Raw genomic sequence first — 21709 nt, 5'->3', positions numbered from 1 at the left:
TTGTTCTTTTTCTGCTAAATGATATTAAGCTGCATTTTTTTACATTGAGCTTCAGAAGGCTTTTTTTGCACCACAGGTAGAAAATGTGAATTTCATTCTGCAATATGCTGATGTCTTCTTCATTTCTTATTTCCAAATAGAGCTTCATGTCGTCGGCATAAATGAGCATTTTGAGATTTTTGAGAATAAAGGAAATGTCATTTACATATAGTATGAAAAGTAGGGGTCCTAAATGAGATCCTTGCGGAACTCCTGAAGTGACTTGAATAGGGAGCGATTTCTTTCCATTGAAATTTATTATTTGTTGGCGATTCGTTAGGTATGATTCAAGCCATTTCAGGAGTTGAGATTTTATGCCAATTTTTTGTAATTTGAATAGAAGCATTGGTATGTCTATGCGATCAAATGCGTTACTAAAGTCTGTATAAAGATCTTCCACATGGTTGCAACAATCCATTGCATTAGCTTAGCTTAGCTTAGCTTGATTGACTACTCACATCCACCATAAATCATTGAACTCGAAATGAATCATAGATAGTTGTAAAGCAATATTCAATTCAACGCAACAACATTTTCAAATTGTAATTAAAACACTTTTATAGTGTATAAACATTTCGAATTTCATGATCGCTGGCGTGGCTAAGTGGAACAAGTTCCACATCGCCAATGGTTGCTACTCCGTGATTGACCGAGGCCATCAATTTTATCCAGAGGTCAAAAGAATGGTGTCTGGGATTGACAGCACATTCACAATGAACAAAACTGTTGCTCTCTCTTTAAACATCAATAACGACGCCGGCCACGTCCTAGTAGTCAATGGATAGAAGGAAAATAGGGAAAAAGGATTGAAAGATTCATAGCTCATGCTTTAGGACCGAGGTTACCTCTGCATCCTAGCAAAAAAAATTTCGGTTTGGAAATGGAGGGTAGGATATGATTAGGAGACACTTTTGACTAGTGCGATTTAATATTATACATCCTGTTCTTTTGGTCTTCCTATGTTATTGAGATTATCATTTCTATTCTTTTTTTTTATAAATGCTTTTTTAAAAGTCTGTTTCCAATTATTCAAGAGATTTTCGAAAATTTCTGTTTATGTTTTTATAGTTTTGTTATGATAGACTTTCTTTTTAGATTAACTATTTCTTGTATAGACTTAATCGATAAAAACCAGGTTGTAATAAAAAGAACAATTTTAAAACGCATAATAAAACTTGACACTTGTAATTGTGAAATATTCTCTTCTATTATTCAATCTTATTGAACCCTTTTTGCCGATTAAATCGCGCTTTAAATGAACAGTGCAGGATATCGTGTTTTGAAAGTTGCATTACGAAAGAATTACATTTTATCTCCAATGTCTTAGAGTTTTTTTTTTAATTTCTGGTGGAACTTGGCTGATACTTGAAATTTTATGAATGAACCTAATTCGTGGATAAGTTGAATTTGAAACCTTGTTACGGTATATCATTTGAGTTATTTTAACCAAAATTCTTGTATCTTTAAGTTCTGTTTCAATATGTTAAACATGCTTTTTATTCTTGTACTTGTGTTTAAATTACGTTCACTGATGTATGCTAAAGTATGTTTTATTTATATACGTGTAGAAAAATAAAAATATGAAAGTAAGATACACGAATACAACAATTTGTATCATTGGGCCATTATTGCATAAATGCATAATTTTTTAACTTTATATTCAGCCTAAATTTGTTATTTGAGCACTCACAAACCAAAACATTCAAAAGAGGAATAATGATTAAATTAATCCCAAAAAAATATAGAATGTAACACAATTTCATCGGAGGACGTTTGAGTTTGACACACACAATTTCTACAAAATCACTAGCATTCACATCATTCAATTTCTTAATAAAAAATCACCTGTTTCTTAGAGTGAATAATACTATGACAATGTGTTTCGACAATTTCCCATTAAAATATTTTTTTGTCATTTTTAAAAAGTTATGGTTATCTATAATACGCTCAAAAACCATTAATTGGGAAAAAATCTGAATCTTAAAAAATATCACAATTATTGAAAACATAATTTGGGCCTACGATTGACTTCTCTGTTCGTCTATTGTGAAAGGGATTGTTTCAGATAGTTTTTAAATATTAAAATCTGATACTTATCTTTCGGTCGAGATTAATGGTGAAACACATTTCGAATATTTGCAGAAATGCGAATACTCTTCGAACCTCCAATTTTCCCGTTTTACTGTCGATTATTCTTTTTGTTTTGATTTCCATTCCTCGCTTATCCCATTTCCGCATCCGCAGTCTTCAAACATTTACAGCACAAAATGAACATTTTAAAGGATGGTTTGAGAGTCTTAAATTTTTTTTATGCCAAAATAAAATACAACCGTCATCGACGGCCACAGCCTACCAAGTCCAGTTGCAACTATCCATTGCATTCAATGAAAAGTCTATAAATTCAATTAAATTAGTTGAGGTTGAACGGCCTTTGAAAAAGCCATGTTGCCTGTCAGTTATTCGGTTCTTAATTTGGGCCAATAATTTTTCATTTAACATTGCTTCAAAAAGCTTTGGAATGCAAGAGATAATGGCTATTTCGCGATAATTTCGAATGTCAGACTTTCGACCAGATTTGAATATAGGCACTAAAAATGAACTTTTCCAAATTTTAGGAAAATCTCCTGATTCCAATGACATATTGAAAAGCCAAAACAATGGAGCTGTTAGTTCCATTGCCAAACTTTTTATGAATACAGGAGGAATTCCGTCTGGTCCTGGACCTTTCGAAGCGTCTAAATTTTTAAGTCCTTGCAGAATATCCTGCACATGAAATTGATTAATGCTAATGTCCCTTGAGAATTCTGGGAAAAATGGAAAATAATCGCGATCACGATCTTTTTCATTAAATGTCGTATAAATTTCTTGAAAGAAATTTGCAAAAAGATTGCAAATTTGCTCCGAGTTATCACCGACATGTTCGTCAAGGTGCATTTTTGACGGATAATTCCCAGTTTTCAACTTTGTTTTCACGTAGTTGAAAAAATTCTTTGGACAAGTCTTTATTTCAAGTTCAGTTTTAGCATTGTATTCTTCAAGTGCATTGCTGATGGCCAAGTTCAGTTGATCGCATAGGTTCAAATATGATGATAAATTTTCATTAGTATTGTGCTTTTTGTAAAATTTATGTGCTTTCTGATTCCGATTCTTTAAGTTCATGATTTGTCTGTTGAACCAGACCGGGTACTTAGAGTTTCGGTGGCGTCTTCATTTCTTCAATGGTGTTTCTTGTGATATAATTCCAAATAAAATTTTGTAAAAGACGTCAGCAGCAGTTTCGACATTTCCTTCATTCCTAAAAATTTCTTGCCAATTGACACTGTTTAATCTATTCTTAATGTTTTCATAATTTGCAGATTGGTATTCAAAGACTTTTTCATATACGCAGTCGTTGGGTCTTTGATGTTCATGTATAAATATGGAATATTCAATCGCCGTATGAAAAGCCTCGTTTTTCCAAAAGGGGTTTTGCGCTTCAATTACGCAAAAATCTTCATAAATGTTTGTTAGTAAAAGGTCCAAATAGCAATTTTTCTGGTTTTTTATGTGATTTATTTGATTCAATCCCAAATTAGCAATTTTGTCAAAAATGAACTGCAAAGTTTCATTGTCCCCAACGACTGGGAGTAATATGCTTTCATTTTCAGAGTCCTCGATGAAGTTTATTAACAAATGCTTACAGGTTATTGAAAAAAAAAGTTTGACTGTTACACGTAAAGTGAATGATAAGTGAAGCTCTTTGTTTTGACTTTACTAATGGGTTTTAATCGTTTTGATTCCTAGTTGAATGAAACAATCCAACCGTTTAGGTTGCAGCACAAAAAATCAATTCTTTGAGCTTATAGGAAAAGATAAACGAAAGTGAAAAAAGAAGAAAAAAACCCACTCAACCGATCAACCACCAGCATCCAGGGAAAAATGGATAAAAAGTTTGCTCCATCCCGATTGATGGATAACGAAGGGGACCGAAAAAGTTCAACAGAATCGAGCAATAGCAGCACCAGTGGGTCCTCACCTAGCACCCCCAGTGTGAGGGCAGAGTTTTTGTTTCCAATGGATGACCCAACGATGGACCCTTCGACAGTTCAACCGGAAACGGGCGATCGCTCTTCATCCATTCTGGTGGCGAATGCCAGGAAGCAACTGGTTGTTCGGAAAATGTCCCAGAAAATTGTTCTCCCACCGAGCAGGGCCGATGATCCGATCTATCATATCTACGGTGAGTTCTAGTTTAGTTCTAGCAATGTTAATGACCCCGTTTCGAGAAAGTTGTTGAAAATATTTTTTTTTCTTAATCTAAAAATGTGAACATTGAAAATTAAATCCCTTCTGGCAATTGACCATTTGGCTAACAAGTCCCCATAAATTAACAATTTATCAATTAACCAATATTCCCCACCATATGTAGGTCACCGAACCACCAAAATGACGGCAAAAATTGGTTGCCTACCTACATATGTTATATATTATTCATCGGTTTGAGCTTAACTTTCGCCCAAGGATAGTTTGGCTGCAAACATTCATTTAACGGTTCAACGATAAAATACACCTTACAACCTAGAAAAAACAACCTAAACCCAAAAAAAAGTTGCTGGCAAACATCCCAGGTGGGATCAACGATTTACGCCCCAAGGCCAAAGCTCCCATGGCCGGCGGATATCAGAGAAGTGGATATTTATTTTCACTTTGGTAGTTGAAACTTTGCAGTAGCCCTTGGAAACACCTCCAAAGGTTTTTTTTTCTCTCTCTCTCTCTTTCTATTGCAATTTGAGGGGGTTTAATTCCCCGGATATTGCACTGCATTTGATGTCACGGTTTTGGTTTCGGGGAGAATTTGCACTGAAATAGGCGGATTTTGGGTACACTGTTAGTGGTAAATTATGTCGAAAGTTTTTTAAGGCTTTAGGTGAAGACCACCTAATTTGAACAACGTTTGTTATTCTAGAAACTTATTCGATTCTAATTTTTCATTTCAGGTAAGTCAACTGAAAAGACTTATGAAACTATGTAAGTATGAATGATAATTATCAAACAATTATTATTGATCAATATTTGACATTTCGAACATAAACAAGGTGAAACTTAGGTTATTAAAATACTAATTACCCCCCATGAGTGAAAAAAGGTGGTGGTTGCATTTCAACCAAAAGCAAATTGTAACAAATATAGTTACTTATTCTTTCTTTGTAAAGGGTCTTCATTTAAACTAATGTTTAAAAATGCTTCGTAAATCTTAAAGGGTGATACGGTCAAAATTTGGTCAATGTCAACTTGACGTATTTCTTTTAATTTTGCATAAAAAAACCTGAACACCCCTCATTTTGAAGGTGTGTATGTGGGTAGAATGTTACTCCTATTTGATTTTGGAATTCACTATTCAGTTGTCAAAATGCCGTCCAAGGAAGAAGAGCAGCGTATCAAAATTTTGCTCGCGCATCGCAAAATCCGAGCTACTCGCACGCAAAGCTGGCAAAATCACTAAAAGTTGTCAAATTAACCGTAACAAATGTAATTAAAGTGTTTGAGGAACGTTTGTCGACAGCCAGGAAGTCTGGATCGGTGGGAAATCGAAAACCGCAAGCCGCTGAGACGACAAAGAGAGTTGTCGGTAGTTTCAAGCGAAACCCTAACCTCTCTCTCTGAGATGATGCAAATAAGCTGGATGTATCGTCTACAACCGTGCATCGAGCCAAAAAACGAGACGGACTATCGACTTACAAGAAGGTAGTGAATCAAAATCGCGATGATAAACAAAATACGACGGCCAAAGCGCGATCCCGGAGGCTGTACACGACGATGCTAACGAAGTTTGTCTGCGTGGTGATGGACGACGAAACCTACGTCAAAGCCGACTACAAGCAGCTTCCGGGACAGGAGTTTTTATACGGCAAAAGGAAGGGGAAAGATAGCAGATATTTTCAAGCAAATGAAACTGTCAAAGTTCGCGAAGAAATATCTGGTTTGGCAATCCATCTGTACCTGTGGCTTCGGACTTGGCATCTTGCCATTAGGGTAAAAAGGCTATGGAGTGGTACGCCGCCAACAACGTGCAGGTGGTTCCGAAGGACAAGAATCCTCCCGACACGCCAGAGCTCCACCCAATTGAGAAATACTGGGCTATTGTCAAGCGGAACCTAAAGAAGACCAAAAAAACTGCTAAGGACGAGCAGCAAATCAAGGCAAACTGGCTTTCTGCGGCGATGAAGGTGGACAAGGTGGCTGCACAAAATCTGATGGCAGGGGTTAAGCGTAAGGCCCGGATATTAGGATTTGGAAAAGGGGAAGCCCAACTGAATATTTTTCCTGAATTTCATACTAATTCAACTTGAAAAAGAAATTTAATTTGATTTTTAGATAAACGATTTACACGCGTTTTCCCTTGACCAAATTTTGACCGTATCACCCTTTAGGATGGACAAAAAAAATTTCATAACTCTTCAAATGGCATAAGAAAACTGTAAAGATAGGGAAATCGTACTTGTTCTTATTGTGTATAAAAACATAAAAATATATTAAGGTGGTTCAAGGTGTGTGGCCCACGATCCCCAGGTGACTTATTGATGTTTCATCAAAAATTCCTTTTCCACGTTAAAGATCATGAAAAAACTAAGATCATATATGAGCATATTTTTGTTATGAGCTTTTGGTTCCCTATTGGTGCAATTAGCTGGTGCTTTTTTAATTATGTAAGTAAATGTTTTTAACTTTTTTAAGATTGATAAATAAAAGAAGCATATAATGCGTAATTAAGTCAACAACATATAGAATAACAGGATCACGCAAAGCAACGACGATGACAGTTGGATTGAGATTTTTATCTCATCACACAGCTGAGATATTCAGGGTTGCCTCCGTTACTCCAATCTCCCCTGCTATTTTGTTTTTATTATTTAACAAGAAAATATGGATCATAACTTTGTAACACTGAGTATTAACAGAAAAAAAATATGCCAAAATAATTTTAGGAAACATTAAAATGTTATTTGAAAGTTTCTTTCATATTGATGAAATGTTACAAGAGTTATTTGAGTGCATAACAAATAATTCCACTATCATAAAAAGTATTTTTTTTTACCGATACACCTTATGGAGGGTATGTTTTCTAATAAAAACCTTGTAATCATTTGAATGCATTTGTTATCAATCTGAAATTTTTAGTTTTGTTGAGTACATTCCTAAGTTTCAATTTTATGATCATCTCGAAAGAATTAATAAAATCAAGGGGGACAAAACATATCACTTTTTACGATCATTTTATCTATAAACGGTCTTTTAAAATAATATAATGGTTTTTGATTAGTTATTTGGAATGTCAATGATCTCAAATTTCATTCAACTTGAACATTAATAAAATAGCTTAATGTTGAGTTATTAAGATCAAATTAAACTTTGCCCAGATGGTTCCGATAAAATCCGTTGACAGCTTTCAATTACAAAGATTTTTTCCGTTAGATAAGTAACGTTATGAGTCTACAAAACTATTTATTAATGTTTTTCCCAAAATTTTATATTCAATTTTCCACACTGTACATTGCTTAGAAGAAAGTAACGTCCAATCATTTAGTACAATTTTCAGTTATTTTTTCAATAACCTGGTTTTCAGAATATCGAGATAAATTTTAAGCACTTTTGAATTTATTCAAATTTCCCATCTTTCCCATCAAAATCATCAACTTGAAGATGATTAAGTTCAAATATCGATTATGATCTAAAGATTTAATTTTAATGCTAATGTTCCAAAATATTTTTAAGTAACGATTTTGTTTTCACAGCATTGAACTTGATTGAAAAGTCAATGCTGAATATCTTCATACAGCAAATGATAGAACTGAATTTGCTGAATGAATTCAGGTTTTTCACTAAAATTTGACCGCTTTCAGTTTTCCGATTTAAAAAAAACATAATTTTTAAAGATTCATAGCACTTTGGGCCCATTTTTGATGCAGACGGTACTTTTAAATTCTTTTTTATTTTATTTTTTAAAACATTTTATTAAGAAAACTGATAGAACTTTAATGAGTTTTGATCAGCATTTTTATGCTCCCCTTTTATAAGTGACAAAAAAGTTTGGATTTTAGATACATTCTATTTCACTTAACCAAACCTCAAATACCTTAAAAATTGAAAATTCAATTGTCTGAAAAAATGATTGTGTTTAAACCCTCATCCATAAGAGTTCCAGGAGTATCCTGATTAAAACCACTACATCTCTCTTATATTACAACCGATTTTTACAAATATTCAGCTACAACACTTCAGTTTTCCGTTATTCAAAGTCTAAGAAGAAAACCGAAAAAACGAAAAAATAGAAAAAAACATGCTTTGGGAAATATACTGTAGATCAGTTAAGGAATACTTCACGAAAATTTACTAAGCATCCAAGAAAGTTTAAAGTAGAAGCTATGCGTAGCGCAAAAGGGTATATATTTTGATTTTTTATTTTAAATGGCCACATAAAATGTGAAACAAATGCCGTAAGAATCGTATATATATATACCTAAATGATATTTTTGTAAAGTTTCGCAGCGCATATCTGATAACACAACTAGAACCGGTATAAAATTGCCTATTTAAGTTACACTACAAGATTTCTAAAAATATAAATTTTATTAAAACAAAAGAGAATCAGCTATTTTAGGCGAAGAATGTCTAATTGCCACTCAAGGTCCGATTAGGGAGTTTATCTAGTATGGGTTTTTAGAGTGTTTCCATAAAAAGTAATGAAAATATTATTATTGATAAAATATTACATTGTATCTTTGTAAAAAACATTGGAATGATTCATTCTAGTTTCTGTATTCGGAAAAGTATTATGGAAGAAAGTTTAGTTTGAAAGTAGTTTCTAATGATAGCATAAGTTAAACGCATAATGAGTAAGTATAATTATGTTATCATAGAAATTCTAACAGGCGTTATAGAATATTCATACATTCATGCCAGTACACATTTTTTAATTTATATCTCTGAGATATCAAGACTCTGAACTGACTCAAGGACAGCTAATTGGTTCAAAATTAATTTTCGTCAAATTTTTGTTTCCTTAATTCTTATTAGTACTGATCAGTAAAGTTAATCTTAAATAAGTAAAAATCTCAACTCAAAATTCAAATAAGAGATTTTTGGTTAAGGATTCTGTTATAAAGTGCCCTTTTTGATTCACAATTGGAGGGAATTTTTGTTTTAAATTAAGAAAAAAATTTGGTTTAAAATAAGGAAATCAGAATTTCTATTCAGGTACAAAATGTAGAATAAAGAATCGGAATTCAAATTCAAAATTGCCCAAGAAAAAACATAAGACAGCTGACAACCACTATTGAAAAATGTGAATTTGTTTTCAAGATAACGTTCTTCGAAAAATTTAAATTTTGATTAAAATATTTTTCACAGGATTTTCAAAATGAAATAAATCATTAATTAAAATTTTAAAAAGTTTTTCTTACAAATGAAGACTCAAAAAACCCATATTCTTTTTCAAAAGCTTAAAAAACACTGGAAACTTTTAAGACTTATTTTCGAAAGTTGATAATGATTTTAGTCTAACAATTATTAATATTTTAGAACTTTTATGAAAATAATGAGATACTATTAACACAAACACCAACCAAAACTTCCAACCAAACCTAAAATTCGACTTCAATAATGTTTTTTGTTGTTGAACACAAAATTTTGAACTATTACCTTTTTTTTTTGTGGTAGAAAAATTCGACTGGAAATATGTTTTTTCGGGGAGTTTTTTCGGCTTGCAGTCTTGTTTTTAACAAAAACGACGTATTAATTTACGTTTCCAACGTTTCGATCCTTATTGGATCTTCTTCAGGGACTAAAATAGTGTTTATTTAGTAAGTTCTGCTGATTATTATTTATGCTTTCTTACCGAAAAGATGCCGTTTTCTTGTAAGTGTCGACTCGGCTGGTCGTGTATAGCTGTCTTTTGATCTGTTTTCCGAATAATTTAATTTAATTCGTGTTTTTAGATATAAGGTGTAGTGTATCGACTTACACTACACCTTATATCTAAAAACACGAGTTAAATTAAATTATTCGGAAAACAGATCAAAAGAAAGCTATACACGACCAGCCGAGTCGACACTTACAAGAAAACGGCATCTTTTCGATAAGAAAGCATAAATAATAATCAGCAGAACTAACTAAATAAACACTATTTTAGTCCCTGAAGAAGATCCAATAAGGATCGAAACGTTGAAGACGTAAATCAATACGTCGTTTTTGCTAAAAACAAGACTGCAAGCAAAAAAAAAAAAGAAAAATAAGACTATTACCTACAAATGATTTACATGAAAAATGAATTTCTTGAAAGAAATCAAGAGATTAAATGAAAACTAAGGAGTTTTTGTACGATAGAAAAGTTTTTACATCTATGTCAATGTGAGAGTTCCTGTCTCATATGCCATTTTGATAATCTTAAGATGTCAAAGCAGGAGATAAAAAACACAAACTGGGCATTTGTAATCAAGATGAGGATTTCAATGAAAATAAAGAAATGATATGTTCAGCGTAAGAATTTTTAATTGGATTTTAAAAAAAATGGAGTTCTTTCTGTTTATCTGTTCTGGAGTTTTTTCTAACGTTTACAAAAATGCCACAAAAAATGTTCGAAAAATGTAAAATAAAAATTTTTAAATGCACAACTAGTTTCCCACTGTTTCGAAGGAATTTGAAGAATAATTTATAATCAAAAGTCAATTTTACAATTGAACTGAGAAATGTGTTCGAATACTCATGTGGAATACTAAAAATTTTATGAGTTGCGCTCGATTAAAGTTCTTATCACGTATTTAGAAGATGGGAGGTTGGATGGTTAAAAATTTTGATTGAAGAACTAGAACCTTTCACATCCGGACAGTTTTGATAAATTTGTGATTTGTAAAGCAGAATATTAAGCAAAGTTTTTTGTAATTGAAATTATATAGTTCTTATCACATTAAGGATCGCGAAGAAATTTTAGCCCGAAAACCCTGAAATTTGGCATTATCTATGTCAGAAAAGGTTGAATCAATTTCTTCAAATTTAGTATCCTTGAGTTATCGAAAATATTGTACATTATTTTGTAGAATAAAGTTTCTTTATTAAATATATTACATATGACTTATGCTTCTCAGTGAAGCCCACTTGCGTGAAGCGTTGGTTTGTACGCAATGTGTTAGGATCACAAAAACCTAGCTTCAAAATAATATTATGATAATTATATAGATATCACGATTAAATAATGAAATAGGCCCCAAGTTTTGAGGATTACTTCACCAGAGAAAGTGAAATTTGTAGTACCTGAAACATTTAATATCATGAAAAAAAGAAATGGATACTCAGATCATCATTCAAAGTTCTCAACCATGTCTGCTCTCGAGATTCACTTTTCAATTATTTCCTTGTCGAACCCAGAATTAAGAACGCATAATGAAACAAGACTTTTCCTGCCAAGAATGTAAAACATATCAATTAGAGCGTGTAATCCCACCCAACGACGTGCTCCAACTAGTCCTAGTCAGTGTACATGATCTGTGCTCAAACAAATAGGATATTTCAAATTCTTGATTGAATGGATTTCCACGGGGAATAAATATGGACTCATTCAAATATTGTTGAAGCTTTGTGTTTATTCATTTTTTAAATGAAGACTGCAATTAGGTTGTGGAAATAAATTTAATTAAAAACAATGTTAAAATTAATAATTTCTCGACAAGTATGTCTTTATGAACTAAATTCATCATAATGTTAAAATGTGTACTCTGAGAACGTCAGTTCTTTTCGATTTTATTCGGTGGAACTTTCCAGCTAGTGAAATAATCTAGCATATCCGTGTTGTCTTTTCATTCTCATGTACTGATGACCGGTGAACTTGAAAAACGCTCTACACACACCTATCAAATAGCTTGATGTGCTGCAAAAACCCAGCATGAGTTTGAGCTAACTTTCAATCTAAACTCGAACTCTGGCAAGAACTTCATCTGACCCTTCTGTCTGTCCTGTGTGGTTCGCACAATGTAGGATTCATACATATGTCCAAGGTACATGTTTCCCCATTTTCCCCAAACACCCCATCAACAATCCCTTTCATTCAGGAGACACACCGACAGACGAGCTTAACCAATTGGAGCAGAAAGTGTTCATGCTGTCCGGTCCTGTCGAGGCTCCTGGAACGGAAAACTCTACGAGATGGATGGATCCCTTCAAGAAAAGTTTCCACCTTACTCCCCCAACAGCAACAACTTGGGGCAGGAAAATTCACTATCACATCTCATCGTTTTGCTTGCTTTTGGTCAAAGTCCTAGCCATGTTATCGTTTCCCACAATTTCCGGGTATTCCCAGGGATCGGTGATGTTGAGCAGAACAGGAAACGTAAGCTTTGGGTTGTCGAAATGGGGGATCTCGGTCCCAGGTGAGTGATGGGTTGCCGAAATTATTCTTGGTCAATTAGGGATTTTTTTTCTTGAAAAAAATCCAAAGTGACTCAAATACTAACATGAAGGGCATCATTCCGTACGCTTTTGATTTCAGTCCCTACATTTGTATTTTTATTATCTTAGTTTGAATCCTGGCAATAACTCTAAAATGTTTAAAAAAAAGTTTTCATTCCCGACAAGGACTTATTCAACTTGTTCAATTCAGTTTTCGACTTGTTCAACTCAACCAACTGTAATCCCTTTGCCAATGAATGTTCACCTTTCACTGTCAATACTTTTTCCCGGGAACTCATCAATGAGGGATGAATCTTCGTGTGGAAAACCCGTCTAAAAAGACTACGGTCATGCGCGTTCCATCTTATGCCATCTTCATTCGAATGGGAACTCCGTCTCAATCGATAAAATCTTTGAGAAGAGCATGGTTGCTAGCATTGAACGTATGACAAACTGTTGCGCTCCTAGTGAGGAGTGCTTTTATTATTCTATTTGATCAGCTGTAGAAGTTTTGGGTGAATTGTTATCAGTAACCCATTCTTTCTTCAATCGAACATCTGATTTTCGAAATGGCAGAGAATTATTTTATGGAGGTGTTCATTTCTAAAATTAAGGATGAATTTGTTTTTTGTTGACATAGTTCATTGATTAAAATCTGATTCATTACATGCTAAAGAATTAACCTCATATGTGTTGTTAAAATTAAAGTAAAATTCGCTTTTCAATGAATGTTGTAAGATTTTTTTAAAAGAAGATATTTGTTTGAAATTTGGAGACTTAATTTATATTTTTTCTTTAGATTCTTTTTTTTTAGCTTTTTCAGAATATTTTGAACATTTCTCGTCACATTTTATGTACCCTGTTAAAGATGAATGCTATCAACTAAATCATATCACAGCGAGAATTTTCATCAAATTAAGATTGTGAACTCAGAAGAAATATTTTTCCGGATTTCATAAGACACTTCTTAAAACCCACATTTTTGAGTCCAAAATATTTTTTTTAAGAGTCTCATGAATTTCTTTCATTTCCATAAGAAGTTCTTTATCATATGTGATATGTGATCGCTCAGATAAGCTTCCTCAGGAACGCATCCATCGATGTATAGTCTTCTCAGTTTGTTCTCATCGGGCCTGTGCGGAAAAAAAATTTGATGTGTGATGATAATGCTTCTATTAAATTCTACCCGCTCATTTTCACCATCTTTCATTTCATCTAACCTTATATCTGAAGAGATAGGCGATTAAAAATAAATAAAATTAAACTGAAATTAAACATAGCACAATAAGACTAATAAGAAGAAGTCATTCGAAAACCCACTAAAATCACACAGATTTATGGATATATCTCCTTCGATTGCTAGAATTACTATGTAAATGTAACTAATTTACAATCCTGTTTATAAGGGATTTACCTATACGAACAATTCATTACAAAACAAACGTTGATATAAGTGTAATTTTGAAGAAAAGTTTAATTTTAGATATAAAATTCTTCAAAAGTTGGTTGGTTTCGCAAGAGCTCTGAGATGATGGTCTCTATCACGGACATCTCTTTGATAGATCACACCTTGGAAGACATTCTTGTGACGGTTGTTTATAACCAATGAAAAAGTGTATAAAGACGGAGACGCAGACCAAGAAGGAAGCCCTGGGTCCCTCTGCCAAAAGGGATAATCCAACCACCACCACCACAACCAAGAAGAAGGAAGCGCCGGGTCGAAGCAGCGGTTCGAAAATCGAACCAAAACCAACAGCTTTGAAGACGGCGGCCGCCCGCAAGCTGGTCGAGGTCTCGCTGTTTGAAGACGATTCTTATGCAAAGGGTTACGACAATGTCCATCAAAAAGAATTTATAATCTTTAGATGTCCCTACTTAAAAGGACATCTCTTTTCACCGATAAGGCCGATAAATAAATGTAACAAACCTTTTCAACATTGTTTTTGGACAAGTTGAACCAGAATTAAATTGTTTCAGATAGTCCGATATAGTAAGTGTGTGCAGAAGTTTTGTATACCGTACAGCTAAGAGACTAAAAAACGGTATGGTGGGAGACGCCGACCTACTGTAGTGACACCTGCCATGGCGAAGATCGTCAAGAAGCACCTTAAGAGGAATCCTCGTCGTAGTGCCACTAAATAGGCAGAGAATCTCAACATATCGGATCGACGTCTCCGTCGGATCCTGAAAGATAAACTTCAGACCAATCCTAACGAGATCCAAAAGGTTCAAGACCTTACGATGAAGCAGAAACAAGAACGGGAAAAAGAGCGAAGGCGCTGCTGAAGAGGGCCGCGGAAGGAAGGTTGAAGAATATCGTGTTTACCGGCGAGAAACTCTTCACCGTACAGCAGTTCGTGAATAAGCAGTGCCAGACAGATCACGAAGCCATGCCGACTTGCTGATGGCCACCTGGCGACAGAAACCAGTATCGGTGATGGTTTGGGCCGGAATCTCCCGTGATGGCCGGACTCAGCTGGTTTTTGTCCCTGAAGGAGTGAAGATCAACCAAAATACATATCGGGAACTAGTTCTACAGAATGTCGTTGAACCGTGGCTGGGTACGTCGACATGTTTGCATACGATAAAGCTAAAGCGACTCAATAAATGGTCCTGTCCGATGTGTTTTACGTCCCCGATTTGGAATCGAACCTGATTTCAGTCGGAAAACTCACCACGAAAGGGGCGAAAGTTATATTCACGAAGCAACGAGGCTGCGTTATCCAAAGCGGCGGCCGTGTAGCAGCTGTAGCAGACACAATTGGCGGTTTGTTTCCCGGAGGAGAATTCCCAGCAAGCGTTCCTGCATCTGAAAAACTGTATCCACAGTTGGCATGGCAGTTGGAAGATTGTGAAGCAGCCCAACGAATAGTGCGTGAAAGTTTGGCAACAGGTATTTCCATTAGCAAATGTGACATAAATAAAACGTGCGAGTGCTGTTTGGAATGTAAAATGGCGCGCTTGCCATTTCCTCCGAAAGCGAAGAAAGATTCGTCGAAAACTTTGAATCTCATCCACACCGATACTTGAGGTCCACTGAATACAACTTCGATTGGCGGATCAAGATATTTTTTGACGATGATCGATGGCTTCATTCGTTTCACCGAAGTCTATTTCTTGAAGCGGAAGTCCGAGACAAACGAGAAGATTCAATAGTACGTTGCAAAAGTACGAAACCGATTGGGCCTAAATCCAGTGATAATTCGTTCCGACCAGGGTGGCGAATATAAAGCAAAACCGTTGGGAAAGTTTTACATACCGTCAACTGGGGCAACATGCAACAATTTTCAACTTCAATGGCTTCTAAAAAACTTATGTTCACAATTAATCCTACCCCTTATGCATCAAAAGTTTTAAGGATGCTGGGGTATCAAATTGGCGTAGTTAGAAAAATTATAGGTTTCTCCAGTTATTTTTAATTTTCTAAAAACATGCGATTTTCACCCTCCCTAGAAAATGGGGTAACTTGCAACAAACTTTGTTTTTAATGAAAAATCTTATGAACACGTACAAAACATTCATATTCCAACATATGGAAACAAGATTTACAAGGTATTTCTTCGATTTGCATTTTGTTGCATTTAACCCCAGACACCTAACGGAATTTTAAAAATATTTATTTTAAAAAATTGGGTGATTGTTCGAAAAATATTTTTACACCAACAATGTTGGTATAACATGAGGAAACCAGTAAAAAGTTTGTAGGTAATATTATCAAGCCAATCTGTCATACTGGGTAAAGTTTTTTTCGGCATCAAAAAATGTTAAAATTTGTACATTTATTGCTCGATTTTCCAAATTTTACATAAAAATGAAAAACTTAAGAAAACTAGCTTAAAATGTGAGAAATTATGTCATCATCATTTTGTGATCATTAAAAGATAACTTTATAACAATACATTAAATTAAAAATTGATTTAGTGTTGTGTTATATAAATGTTGCGTCGAACCCCGCTGTTGCATGATGCCCCGTTTGACGGTAACCGAAGGCATTGTTCAACAGTTCACTGCTGCATATTCCCGCAGCACAATGGAGTTGCCACAAGGAAATACCGATGCCTGGTAGAGATGTCACGATGTTTGATTCAAGATGCCAAGATGGGTTATCGATTCTGGGCGAAAGCAATCAACTTCGCCACGTATCTGCAAAACATTCTACCATCAAGAATCCTGGAGAAGACGCAGTTCAAAGGCGTTCAAGTTTGTCGATCCAAGTACTGACCAAGTTGTGATTAGCCGTGACGTCCGATTCATAGAGATGGAAAAAGCTGAGAAGAAAACCGTGGAATACGAGTCGATTTTAGTTCCTGCCTACAAAGAGCCAGAGCCCACGAGCGAGAATGTTTTGTGCGAAGACGATGCATTTTCCGACGCTGAAGATCGAGAATCCGACACCAGCGCTTACAATACCACGTATCAAATCAAGAGTGATGCCGAACGATTACCATTAAGACGTTTAACTCGTAGTACCAAAGGTAAATTTCCTGTTCGTTTTCCCGAAACAACAAGTTTAGCAAGGAAGATTTGTACCGAACCGAGGTCGTACAAGAAAGCCATCAATTGTGAAAAATCCGGATTTTAAAAAGCCGCCATGAACGAAGAGATGCAGTCGTCAACCGAAAATGGAACGTGGGAGTTGGTCCCAATGCCGGCCGATCGTAAACCAGTCGGCAACAAGGATGGTCCGGGCACCGTATGTCTATTGAGGAGGAGTCTACTGCCTTAAGCCTGCAGGTCATGTCTGGAACAAGAAAATTGACAGCGTTCTGAAGCAGCTCGAGTTCAAGCAATCAGCCAACGATCCTTGTTTGTACGTGCAGGACAAGGATAGAAAACGAATTTATTTCGTCATTTACGTAGACGATATGGTCATCGCTTGTGAAGACGAGAAACAGTATGAAGATTTGATCCAATCGTTTAACCGATTCTTCATTGTAACATCTCTGGGAGATAATCACCATTTCCTGGGAATTCAAGTTCAGTATGACGAAGTCGGGTTTACTCTCAGCCAGAAAGGTTACATCAAGAAACTTTTGGTGAGATTTAGAATGGATCAAGCGAAGCCGTCAAAAATCTTTTGGATCCTGGCCATCAACAACAAAAGGAGGAGACGGAGATGCTGCCAAACAACCAACAGTATGCCAGCTTAATCGGTGGTTTGCTGTATGTGTATCGATCCTTGGTCGATCTGTTAGCAGTCCCAGCCAAGCGGATTGGAACGAGGCTAAACGGATTCTGCGATATCTCAAGCACACTGTAGACCATCAAATAGACCTTGGAACGAATGACCAGAAGCTGACAGTCTACGTGGATGCAAATTGGTCCAGGGACGCGAAAACCAGGAAGTCCAATTCTGGCTGCATTTTCCTGATGGGTGATGGTCCGATTTGTTGGGGCTCAAGGAAGCAGAAGTGTGTTGCCCTAAGTAGCACCAAAGCCGAGTTCATCGCCCTTGCAGAATGCTGTAAGGAACTTTCGTGGATTGATCGTTTGCTACGAGATTTCCACATGGTCCAATCAAAGCCAATTACCGTTTATGAGGATAATCAATTCTGCATGAAGCAATTGGAAGGAGGGAAGTTCCACAACCGATCCAAACATGTGGACACCCGTTATCATTTCGTGCGACAACTGAAGGAAGATGTGATTATCAACATCGGTTACAGCCCTACTTAACTGATGATCGCCGATATTCTGACGAAGCCTTTGACTCAAGTTAAATTAAGGAAACTCCGAGCTGCTGGAATACATCCGTAGAAGAGGAGTGAAGAACGAAGCGACTGATGATCAAGCAAGCCTTGGACTATGTAGGGATGAGATGAAGGATATGCAAAAAATAAATCAAATGTAATTTAAGATAAAATAAAATAATTGTTGTATTAGGCAACACTGAAGATAAATAAAGTGAAATAAATTTCTATGGCAACGTTTGCTATTTTGGCTACACTCGGCAAACAAACAAAACAAAGTCAGTCATATGATCTATTTTTGTGAGCGACAGACGTGTTTAGGTGAATCTCTGAGTTGAGATTCGTAAAAATTGCGACAATGGTGTGGTTGGTATAATATGCTCAAATATCGCAGATTTCAAGGCTGCTGCTGCTAATTGTTTTGATTTGACCTTCCGGTGGAATAGGACGGTATTGGCGTTAAAAGCGCAAATATTTAAGGCTGCTGCTGCTGCTAATGTTTTTAATTTGGACTTCCGGTGGAATAAGACGGCATTGGCGTTAAAAGCGCAGATATTTAAGGCTGCTGCTGCTGCTGATTGTTTTGATTTGGCCTTCCGGTGGAATAAGAGCGAATCGGCTTTAAAAGCGCAGATATTTAAGGCTTCTGCTGCTAATTGTTTTGATTTGACCTTCCGGTGGAATAACACGGAATTGGCGTTAAAAGCGCAGATATTTAAAGCTGCTGCTGCTGATTGTTTTGATTTGGCCTTCCGGTGGAATACGGAACAGGCGTTAAAAGCGCAGATATTTAAGGCTGCTGCTGCTAATTGTTTGGATTTGGCCTTCCGATGGAATAAGACGGAATTGGCGTAAGAAGCGCAGATATTTAAGGCTGCTGCTGCTGATTTTTTGATTTGGCCTTCCGGTGGAATAAGACGGAATTAGCTATAGAAGCGCAGATATTTAAGACTGCTGCTGCTGATTGTTTTGATTTGGCCTTCCGATGGAAAAAGACGGAATGGGTTTAGAAGCGCAGATTTTCTTAACTGTTGCGGCTGATTCTCAAGCAACCAAATGTCTCATTTAAAAGGTCGAACACATCTTAATCAGCATAATCAATGTCCTGAAGTTCGTTTTATTCAACCCAAAATTTAATTTCTTTTTGAAACTTTGAAGTTCCATTACAGATCTGAACGGCCTTCTATTAAGCTCACAAGTAAACGTGTTATCAGCAAAAACAAAAAATAATTCTCCTCTCCTATCTTACTTTGGTCACCACCAGCCGCCCATGTGGTGCTACCGGATTCTCGGCATCCATCTTTATTCCTGCCATCACCTCCCTCAATTTATCTTACTTAATTGCTTTGTTTTTAACTTTGCTCAACACATGCCAGCACGCACGCCAGTTCTGCTACACAATGATTTGATCCGCTAACTCAAGCAATCAAACAACCTAATAGAAAAAAAATAGAAGGCTATTTGAGAAACTTCTTGGAACTTGAAGTTCACAGAAGGCTATTTGAGACCTAATTTGTAACTTTTATACTGTGTGGATGCGATTTACATGTCACAAAAAAGGCTATTTGAGAAACTTCTTGGAACTTGAAGTTCACAGAAGACTTTTTGAGGAACTTTTGGAACTTGAAGTTCACAGAAAGCTATTTGAGACCTTATTTGTAACTTTTATACTGTGTGGGTGCGATTGACATGTCACAAAATAGGCTATTTGAGGAACTTCTTGGAGCTTGAAATTCACAGAAGGCTGTTTGAGACCTGGTTTGTAACTTTTATACTGTGTGGATGCGATTGACATGTCACAAAAAAAGCTATTTGAGGAACTTTTTGAAACTTCAAGTCCATAGAAGGCTATTTGAGGAACCTTTTGTAACTTTCATGTTCACATTCGAGAAATTTCGGTACCAATTCCCTTTGGAACCTTTGTTCAGCGAAATTCGAACTTTAGAGGCACGAGTTTAAGTAGATATGAGACATTTGGTTGCTTGGGTTGTTTGTTATGATTGGGCCATCCGGTGGAAAAAGACGGAATCAGCCAATTAAGTGCAGATTTTTAAGGTTGCTGTTGTTGATTGTCTGCATCTGGTGGAAAAAACAGGATTGGCTTAAGCAGCGCGGATTTTTGAGGCTGCTGCTTCTGATTTTTTTTATATTGCTGATTGTTTGTTTCTAAGAATACAATCAAATTATTCCGACACTGGTAAACAGAGACAGAGTGAAAGCACAGTTTGAGAAAGCTGTTGCTAAGAATGTTTTTATTTGTGGATTTTTCCGGCTCTGATAAACAAAAGCAGAGCGTCAGGAAAAGCACAAATTGGGAAAGCTTTTGTGAAGAATATTTTCGGATGGGATGAAGAATATGCAGAAAATAAAATCAAGATTTGAAAAGCTTTTGCAGAGAAGAGAATGTAGAATTGAGATGAGGGATATTTGAGGTATGAAATTTTGTATTTGAGAAAAACAGAATTTTGCAAATCAAGATTCCATTGAGAATAGAGTTGAGAAGGGTAGAGATGGGATGAAAGATAAGCAGAAATTAAATAAAATCTGTTGTATGGAATATGAAATAAAAATTAAAGATATTTGGTAAATACAATTTTGTTCTAGAGGAAAAAAACAAAAGTCGACGCGTAAAAAGTTTTAATTGAGAATAGAAGTGAGAAGGAATGTAGGGATGAGATGAAGGATATGCCAAATTAAATCAAATTTAATTTAAAATAAAATAAAATAATAATTGTATTCGGCAACACTGAAGATAAATCAAATGAAATAAATTTCAATGGCAACGTTTGCTATTTTGGCAACATTAGGTTAACAAACAAAACAAAGTCAGTCATTGATCTATTTTTGTGAGCGACAGACGTGTTTAGGTGAATCTCTGAGTTGAGATTCGTGAAAACCACGACAGACTAGTTAGTAAATAAGTTGAAGAGAAAATTTTATTAATCTTACTTTGTCCATCATCGATACAAGTTGTTTCTCTTGATCTACTGCCTAGTCCAATAAAGACAAAATTGCTACCTGAATGTTGGCTTTAATATTTAATTGAGGATTTCCGATAATCAATGGATGTAAAACATATAAAAGTTACCTACTGTGATAAAATTTTGCTAATTTTGAAAATGCTAACAGAGATTTACCATTTCTTAGAAAGGTTTAAACTTCTTGAGCGTGTTAACGTATGATCGTATAAAAATATTTTTTAATGTTAAAAACTTTTAAATTGCTGTCCATATTTTGTAAGTTTACTATTTTTTAACAATGAAGAAACTACTTTTTGAATAATTGTTTTCTTTGTCTTTCATTTTTATTTATTAAATTATTTTAATTTTAACACTCCAGCTTGGATTCCCAAAAAATAATCTAGCTAGATAATAATCTAGCTGATAAATCTAGCTAGATCTATAAAAAGCTGATAAAAAATAGGCGAGAAAGTAAAATGCTGACCAGTGTACTTCATCCGAAGCGTGTAGGAAAATCTCACAGCATTCGAACCACCCAGCATAACATTGCTCCACCCCCACATCTGTTTTTGTTTCTTGCTTCCCACAATTGTGCCCAGAGTT

At 35.4% G+C, this 21709-nt stretch overlaps 1 protein-coding gene across 1 annotated transcript in view; it reads left to right on the top strand.

Annotated features, from left to right (window-relative positions):
• The first annotated feature begins 3937 nt into the window (after window positions 1-3937).
• The window catches only part of LOC129745155 (protein naked cuticle homolog), a 503284-nt gene continuing 485512 nt past the window's right edge, over window positions 3938-21709 (top strand). The window contains exon 1 of the mRNA XM_055738069.1: window positions 3938-4258. Coding sequence (XP_055594044.1) covers window positions 3958-4258 — 301 coding nt within the window. The 5' untranslated portion in view covers window positions 3938-3957. The remainder of the gene's footprint in view (window positions 4259-21709) is intronic.

The sequence above is a fragment of the Uranotaenia lowii genome, chromosome 2 (assembly GCF_029784155.1).
Source record: "Uranotaenia lowii strain MFRU-FL chromosome 2, ASM2978415v1, whole genome shotgun sequence".
NCBI classification, from domain to species: domain Eukaryota; kingdom Metazoa; phylum Arthropoda; class Insecta; order Diptera; family Culicidae; genus Uranotaenia; species Uranotaenia lowii.
Note: the sequence above shows the minus strand (reverse complement) of the source record. Positions and strands in the feature narration are given on the sequence as shown.